At 45.4% G+C, this 8,926-nt stretch overlaps 1 protein-coding gene across 2 annotated transcripts; it reads right to left on the bottom strand.

The window, feature by feature from the left end:
* Positions 1-512: 512 nt before the first annotated feature.
* Positions 513-8,846, bottom strand: LOC146233644 (interferon alpha/beta receptor 1b-like). 2 transcript variants are annotated; one of them, XM_084688911.1, is made up of 7 exons: positions 8,595-8,846; positions 6,948-7,071; positions 6,290-6,471; positions 5,962-6,122; positions 3,889-4,042; positions 3,477-3,634; positions 513-3,300 (listed from the first exon to the last, which is right to left on the bottom strand). In XM_084688911.1, exons 1-7 carry the CDS (start codon positions 8,665-8,667, stop codon positions 2,911-2,913), a joined length of 1,242 nt encoding a protein of 413 aa, XP_084545037.1. In that variant the 5' UTR covers positions 8,668-8,846; the 3' UTR covers positions 513-2,910. The 2 variants fall into 2 exon arrangements, with proteins under 2 accessions (XP_084545037.1, XP_084545038.1); XM_084688912.1 differs by having other exon boundaries at positions 6,948-7,065.
* Between the last annotated feature and the right edge of the window lie 80 nt (positions 8,847-8,926).

The raw sequence follows: 8,926 nt of genomic DNA, 5'->3' as shown, positions 1-8,926 counted from the left end.
TCTTTTTTTAAGAATCCGCGACCTGTTTTCTTGGCAGGCCACTCACAAACAGTTACCATAAATAGATATTCATGATCATTTACAATAGTAATAAGGTTATATATATGTAAGACTTGGTCTACCCATTTGGATTAACCTCGCCAATGGTAAAACCTTCAAATTCTCCCATGGCTTTATCTAAAAATAAATGTTGCTGTTTAGTAACTCTTAACAACATATCAGTATGGGTGACAGTTTCTAACCTTAAATCCAAGATTAGATTTCCTATTCCCGAGTTATTCTTCTGCACACACTAGGTACTAGGACTTGTAATAACATTCCTGACCCACTACTTCTTAGAGGAGTAACTACCAATCCCTGTAACTGACCCTGTCAAATTTAGCCTCAATTTTTGTGTGTGTGTGTGTGTGATTTGTTCCCCCAGAAATCTGTGAGAAACAATTACTGCCTTTCTGATTTGTCTTAAATTACCCATACTTACTTCTTGAATGTAGGACGAAAGACGAAACAACTGTTTTTGCAAAATCGCACTTTTATGGTGCTGCACAAATTAAGATGACACAGTATTTACACAAGACAATATGCATGCAAGACATCTTGGGTGCGTAAGACTTCCTCACAGTACTTGTACATACATGTACAAACAAGTACATACAGGTACTCATGTACATACAAATGCTCCCTCAACAAAAGACTTGTAGTAATAGTGCATTTTAATGGACTATACAAGAAAAGTGCGTGAATGTTAAATAGTTTGACATGTCTATCTACTTAAGTGCTTAATGGATTTATTTTGTTTAGTTTGAATAATCCAATGCAAGTTTAAATCTTAACAAACAAAGGCTATTGATACACTGATAGAGCGTCAAGCATTCTGAAGAACAACAAGATTCCATTCATTTTAAGGTGACAAACCAGCTAAACTGAACCAAAGCAAGAAAAATAAGACTGTCAGACAAAAACAACAATGAAATACAATGAAATAATACTACTAAAATAATGTTTCACGATTCTACAAGAATCATACACTTAAATGTTTTAACAAAAATCCCCTCAAAATCATAACACATCATTGAGCACAAAAATGGACGTTTAAAGATTTAAAGACCCTGGTTTGCGGTTTATCGACTTGACCATTTTTGTTAAAGGCATCGTTCTTTGAAAGTTATAGGTATTAAACCAATGCGTATTTTTCTCTCACACACACATACTCCCTCAAACACACACATCCTCTCTCTCACACACTCACACACATAATCTACAGGTAAAAACAATCTTCTAAAGTGCCATACCCCTCATATTCTCATAACTCAGTTAGACATCAACCCAAGCTTGGGCAGGGCATTTCAATTGAAATGTTAAAACTACAATTCAGATGTTTCCAACACTAGCACAGGATCTGTTGGGACAAACAAACGGCCTGTACCTCTCCATCCACAGAGTTCCTGAACCCCACCTTTACAAGATGATGATGGAGATATGCGCATGAGTCTCTGAAGTTTTGTATAGTTCGCAGAGGGTTTTATGCAATGCCATGCCTATCAGATGTAGCCTGGCTCTGCCCTCCTACGTACTTCCGCTCAATTTTCATTTTGCTTCTGTACTAGGTCTGGGAATTCGGCATAGAAGTCGGTTTTCTCAAATCAACTTTTTGTAGGTCCAATCAGAGAACAGAGGGAGTGGCTGAGAACGATGGCATTGATGTTCTGCACTCGTTCGAGTTGTAGTTCAGTAATGGCGGCGGAGAAGGACTTGGCTAAGGCGAACGCTAGCGATTGGTTATGGCAGATTCAGAGTCGCTCTGGGTAGATCCAATAGTTTTAAACTTCAACAGAGTACCCGCCTTCAAGGAAGCCAACGCTTGCCAATGGAGTGATCCCAGACCTTCTGTACAAATTAAATGTCCGGGGGTCTGGTTAGGGCCAGGCTCTATCAGATGGGGCTTGAGAGAAGCCCCCCGACCATTTCACACCGCCGCATTCCCAAGGAGGAAATAACCCCTCTAGAAACAGCAATGGTAAACAGTGATTGGAGTCTGCATTTATACAGCGCACATTAGGCATCTAGCAGCACACCTAAAGGGTTCAGTGTCTCGCTCAAGGACACTTCAGACACGGGGCCAGCAGGAGTCCGGGATCGTAGGTGTATCTCTCCAATCCCTAGGCTACAGCCACCCCTCGAACAATGATCAATTAGATCATAAATTACATTTCAAGTCCTCTACATGTCAAGCTTTAAAAGTGTGATTAGCGAGGGTTTTGGATGGGGTCTGCCCCATTGTTTCGGTCATTAGGAATCCAGTCATTGTCTCATAGGAATAAACGTCATTATTTTGATTTCCATTACACATCATGAAAATCAATTTATGTATAATTAACTTATGTTTCACATAGATGTATGTGTTCAACTACATGGCCTTTTTCCAGAATAAAATGACTCTTCAAGAGACACGACTACAACTCTGACAGAAAGTCTTCAAATCACTGTCAGTCTGCATCCACAGGGTTTCCCACAGAAAATTGGTTAGTTAAGGTGGTAGGGTGGGGTTTGCCGGCAGACCGGGGGGGCAGTTTGGAATGAAAGGGACAAAACAGGACAGTAACACGGCGGATATATATATATATATATATTTTTACAATGTAGTTAAGGCGGCAGACGTGTGTTGCTTGGGCGGCCGCCTCAACTTCACAGTGCTGCGGGAAACCCTGATCCATATATCACACACTGATAGTTTGTAACCCTCTGGGAGAATGAAGCACAGCTAGATCACTCCAGCGAGGGCTAGCGACAAGCTAAGGGCACTTTGAGCGAGCTTGAGGATGACTTTGGCATTAAAGTTTGTCACGTTGTGTTTCGCCACACCTCCTTCACGTTGCCCCATGAAAATGAAGAGACCTCTGAGATCCTCTCTCAGACGCCCATGTCCAGGACTCCTTCGTCCGCCACCCCTCCATTCAGCAGTTCTCCACCCATCTGCTCCATCTTCACATGCTCCAAAAGGGGCACCTCCAATGAATCCAGCCTGGCAACTATTGGCTGGCTGTGGCCGACACATTTCTGGGCGGACCCGCCTTCTGTGGAGTAGACCCCGGAGACTCCGCTGTCCTGCCGGCTGTGCCTGCCGCAGTCGTCCTCCAGGCCTGAGGGGGGCGCTGCCAGGCCTGGATCCAGGGGAGGAGGGCTGTGGACCTCCAGCAGGTCCTTCTCCGGACACACGCTGATCTTATCGCAGACAAGCTCCACATCCGCCTCGAGGCTGAGGAGGCGGGGCAAGTCTGAGTAGGGGGAGTCAGAGAGGTACTGTGGGGGGCGGGGGACGGACAGACAGAGAGAGAGAGAGTAGAGAAAAACAGAGACAGAAAGAGAGCAAGAATGAGAATGAGAAAGTGAGTCACAGCTTATTCATAGAGAAACTGAATCGTCTGTCAAAACATCAGAAGCGTGCTTGTCACTTGGCTGACTGTGTGTAAACCTACCTCCTGGATGTGATGAGGAAGCTGGATGGAAGGGAAGCAGGTGGTCTTTAGGACCCTGTAGCCCTTGTAGGTGACGTAGGAGGACCCGAGCACGAACAGGAAAGCTGCCACCAGAGAGGCCAGGAAGTATAGGAAGATATGCCAGTACGGGATCTCACCTGGGAACACACACACAGTTTGTTAACGGTGTGGAAAGGAAACACATCCTTCTAACCATCTCACCAGTTACTAAACAGAAACTACAGAAACCACTCCAACCTCAACCACATGACATGTCAACCACTTCTTCAGCAAGGCACCTGTTTGTGTGTCTGTCAATGTGCACGTGTGTGTGTATATCTACGCATTTCTTTGTGAATGCACGTGTGTGTTTGTGTGTGTGCGTGTGTGTGTTGAGGCTAAGGCGTCTCACCTTCAGTCTGCATGCACTGAGTGGAGGAGAAGCTGCTGGTCTTGTTGTAGTAGTCGAAGCGGGACTGCACCTTCACACAGTACCAGGTCCAGCTCTGCAGCCCAGGCAGAGTCACGTGCTCAGCCCCAGAGTTCAGCACAGCAGGACTCTCACCCTGAGAACGCAACGCAACACAGGGAGTCAGGGCCTAAAACCTCACACAGTACCAGTACATCCTGTGGAGTCCGATGGCTGAGCGGTTAGGGAATCGGGCTAGTAAACAGAAGGTTGCCGTTTTGATTCCTGGCCGTGCCAAATGACGTTGTGTCCTTGGGCGAGAAACTTCATCCTACTCGCCTCGGGGCGGAACGTCCCTGCACTTACTGTATGTCGCTCTGGATAAGAGCGTCTGCTAAATGACTACATGTAAATGGACCAGTTCCAGCTCTGCAGCTCAGGCAGAGTCACGTGGTCAGAGTTCAGCACTGCAGGACTCTCACCGGGCAGACGCAGCACAACACAGGGAGCCTGGCTGAGGCCTCGTCATGGCTGGCTCGAGCCTTCCAGAACACTGGCTGTAGCTGTGGGTCTAAAGGGGCTCTAAACTGCCAGAATCTGGCATGTTTATGTATGTATTTGAAGTCTGTTGGAAGTGAAAGAGCTGTTTAAGGAAGTGAGGTTTGAGGAAGGCAGGGCGTGTGAGCCTGTATGAAGGGTGTTTTGTGCTTACGGCCAAGGTCAGTGAGTGGTAATATTTAAATGTCATATTTTGGCACGTGCTCCCTGTTATCAGCCTGAACTGAGTAAAGATACATATGCATACATATTAGTGGTGTGCCATTATCGGCGTTAATGGGCTGCGATAACGTGAGACTCTTATCGTGCGATAAAAAAATTATTGCCGTTAATCTATTCTCAAAGTTGGGTTGGGAGCTGGGTCTATACTACTCAAGCTATGATGACTTTCAGCTTGATATTTTAGCGTGGATGTATACCTAGCCGAATTACACTGTAGGGGGCAAGAATGAATCTTCGAACCTGTGTGTATGCCTCGTGTATGAAATTACAACATCAAACGTGACGTGCTAACATGGATGCAGCTATGAAGCCGTCTGGTTTGCTTCAGGGAAAATGTATTTTTAAGAAGCTTACCAATGGAAACCTTGACAAGACTAAGGTTGTTTGCACCTTGTGCTATGCGGAATTAGTTTATTGTATGAGTTCTTCCAGTCTCAAATACCACCTAAATGCAAAGCATTCCTTAGCTAATGGGGAAGATGCCGGGTCAAGCACTGATGTAGGGCAGGGGAAGAGTCAAACTACGATGTTTGAGTGCAACCAAGGCAAACCCGTCAGCACAGCTCTATCAGCCAAGCTAACTAATCTAATAAACAGTTAGAGGGAATGCAAATGCCCCTAAAACATATCTCTTTAAAAACAGATGGCAGTTGTGGTGGTTATCTGATTTCTTTGGGCATATAAAAAAAAACATCTGATGCCACCATCATACATCTAGATGCATTCAAATTATGCTTCCTGATGCAGACACAGAGGACCGGCTTGTTTGAATGCAAACATCACAAACATAGCATGCACACAGCCACAACAAACAGGTCTAAGCCTCAAGAGACTGTGATGGAGGTTAGCAACTTTAATCCCTACAGTAAGCCCTCAAATCACACTTCCTAACACTGGTGTTTCAACATACGTCCGCTGAAAAGCAGCTGCATGTTTCCATGCACACCCACAACCAAACAGGTGCAAAGTTATTTGGTACCAACATCTCTTTGTTCCTGTTGCAGTAAGTGTGATTGTACTTTGGTCACAAGGTTTGAGAACACAGGTGTCTTTGATATCAATAGAAAATAGAGAACTGTAAACAGGGGTATTTTAGACAATTCTTTCCAAATGTTTTCAAGTTTCAATGCATCTTTAAAAAGGATGAAAAAAAACAATGCTCGTCCTTAACAGAAGGTGTCACAAGTTTGCATGCGGAAATCAAAGAGGAAGAGCGATTTATCCATGGTCTGAATGCGTGCTCATCAAACTGAGGGTAGCTAGAAGTCCAAAACTTAGGTAAATTCCCCCACCAACCTGAGGGTCTGCCAAGCGACTCCAAAAGTGAATACGATAGTACATCTGAGGAACATTCCGCTTCATAGATTCCCCCTCACTGGTCAGGGGGGGGGAGATGGCCACACCCAGGAGGTTGCTGGCAGGAGATAGCTCCACCTTGGATGGTGGGCCAAGATCAGCTGAGGAGAGACGAAACAAACCAACCATATGGATAACTTATCATGAATATATTACATGACAATAGCTGGTCTTGCTAAGTTAACTTGAACTCTTGTTACTTCGCGTCTGCACACTTCTTGCTTTCCAGTCCCGCAGTTCTCGCTACCCTCATCCCCTTCTCTCTCACCATCCATGTCAGGGCAGAAGTCTTTCTGGGCCCAGTCGGAGTGGAATCCGTCGGCGCTGGCTCGGACGCGGAGCAGGTACATGGCGTGGTAGTGCAGCTTGACGCCGGTGAGGTCACAGCTGTGCTCTGGGCCCACACACACCGTGGTCCACACCACCTTCCTCCATTTCAGTTTATACTTCCTGCCGGCGGAAAAGACATTAGCTGTGTCTACTACCGTGCACTTGTGCACTTCGAGCGCTGACTTTCAGTGCTTAGGGCGCATCACTCACAAAACCAGCAGAATTCAGTGCACTGAAAGTACCCCGATGGCGCACTGCAAACGGTCCAAAAAAACAGTGTACAACGATGGACACTACTCGCCCTAAACGGGCGCCATCTTGGCTACGTAGCGGAAGAGGAGGAGCCCTTTCGGCAGCTTCTTACCCTTGGGGTGGAGAAGCGCGTTCATTTAGGCAGGATTCGCTGGTGTCGTGAGCAGATTTGCGTCCGTCACTCCCCGCCAAGTGTTTAACGCAAGTGTTCCATTTGAGACAGCACTTATCAGCGACGGAGTGCACTGAATATGTAAGTGCACTGTTTTGCAACCACCTGCAAGACTCCCATATTCTTGCGCCTGAAATCGTGTTGAAACGATGTGAGGATTGAGTTGACTTACGACAGGTACTGTGTGGTGAAGTTGACAGCGCGCTGGCCAGTTGTCTCATGCTCCCAGGTCAGGGTGTACTGTGTGTTGAGGCTGCGGAGGGTCACCACTGGCTTTTTCAGCTCAGCTACTTGGACTGGGGACACAAAATAAGTACTTTGAAGGGCTGAAAAGCACTGGTTTTTAGAAGACCTATTGTAGAGGGCCTATTTCAGGACTGCTTCACACAAACAATGTCCTGTATTTGTTATTTCAGGGTGATCCCCTATGAGGCTGTGTGTGTGTGTGTGTGTACCTCAAAGTGGTACACAACAAAGTGGTACACAACAGAGGATGTAGCTCAAAGTGTCGCAATATGTTGGTGTCTGACTCAGTTTGACTCACTCTCAGTCTCGTGGTCTACACTCACAGCAATATCTCAGTTCAACCAGTGTTAATGAAAACATCTGTGCCTGTTTTGACCTCTCTGGTAAAGGTTTGTGTGTTTCCACTCATCACAGCCCACAATGCTACTAACCAAGTTAGTAGTTTCATAGGAAGCCACTCTACCTCCTCCTCCTCCTCTCCTTTTAGGAACAGTATATCATTATTTCTGTCTGCAATGGTTTATGACAAGGCAGGCCAACACTTTAATAACTTCAATAACCGTACAGCACACAAGGCTCTGTCTACAGAGCTAGAACTCATATCTATTGAGGCCAAGCCTTCTCTATATTGTCATTTACCTCAGGTACAGATTCCAGATAGTTGTAAGCTTAACACTGTGTGGGTGTAACTGACAGTGGGCAAAACTACATGTGTGAATCATACAGTCATAAATAGTTTCAGTCAACCCATTAAACAAACACAGCCGTTATGATGACGTGAATACAACATGTGATCCAACAAATAACAGGTCGTTTATTGTGGTCTCTAAGCACTTATTGAGGGAGTGATTCATAATGTAGCCTTGGGTTAGAAAATTGACTGAACTTGGGGTCAGCTGACTTCTTAAATTCCTGGTATTTCATATACTGGTCACGCCCATATCCAATTACTTTGTTTGTGATTGGCGGTTGATAGTCCTGTTCTGCATGTGTAGAGATTATGGTCTGTGGAAAACAGCCCATGTTTAAGGGAGACATTTTAGGGGGGTTCTAAAAGGTTCTCTCAAAGATGGCTATCCAAGTTTCACGATACGGCCACTTCAGCCCTCAGCCGTTCCCTCCTAGACCCAAAAATCTGTAGGAAACTGCGATTACAAGCGGTTTACACACAGATTGAATGCTGAATGTCAAGACCGTTGAAATCAAGGGAGGGAGACACAGGGTCTAACTGTCCAAGACATCAAATGCGGACTTTCCCATGTGCACAAACAAATACTCGCACGCTCAAAAGGAGCTTGGTTCGGTGTGATTAGGTGTAAAAAGCAGACCTTAATGATGCCACTATGCATAACATAGCCAACCTATATATTAGACTATGTATATATATCTGGGTACATGGACTTTTTAGTAAAAGCGAGTTAGGGTTTTGGATAGTGCTAGGCCCAATAATGTAGCTCCTCACGCTAGGCTATGTAACTACCCCGTGGCCTAATAAAAGAAAAGGACCATCACCAACGAACGCTACAGTATCATGTAAAAAAGCCGTTGTAGCGTACAGTAGCCTAGTACTTACCGTCAACGTTGAAACATGACGTTCGTAGAAACCCGAGCAGAAATAAGGCGAAACCGATGTTCATGGTGGACATTTTTCTCGCATTTAACTCTTAAACAAACTGCACAAATGTGTTTCTTCAGTGGGTATGGGATCCTTACATTTGCTCAAATTAGACCAAAACACACAGTCGCAATCATTCTGCGGTCTCTTGAGTGCTCCGGTTGCGTGTGTCTTTGAGGTGGCGTCTGACTGAATGATCATTCTTGCTATCTTACATCTCTGTGCACTGCGCATGACAAGGGCGAAGCTCCGTTGCAGCCAAAGGTTGCAGCCGGGTCCCAGTCTGGCCT

Source organism: Hypomesus nipponensis, chromosome 23, assembly GCF_054491055.1.
Source record: "Hypomesus nipponensis isolate SF chromosome 23, ASM5449105v1, whole genome shotgun sequence".
Taxonomy (NCBI): Eukaryota; Metazoa; Chordata; class Actinopteri; order Osmeriformes; family Osmeridae; genus Hypomesus; species Hypomesus nipponensis.
The sequence above is the reverse complement of the archived record's forward strand: the minus strand, read 5'-3'. Positions and strand labels throughout refer to the sequence as shown.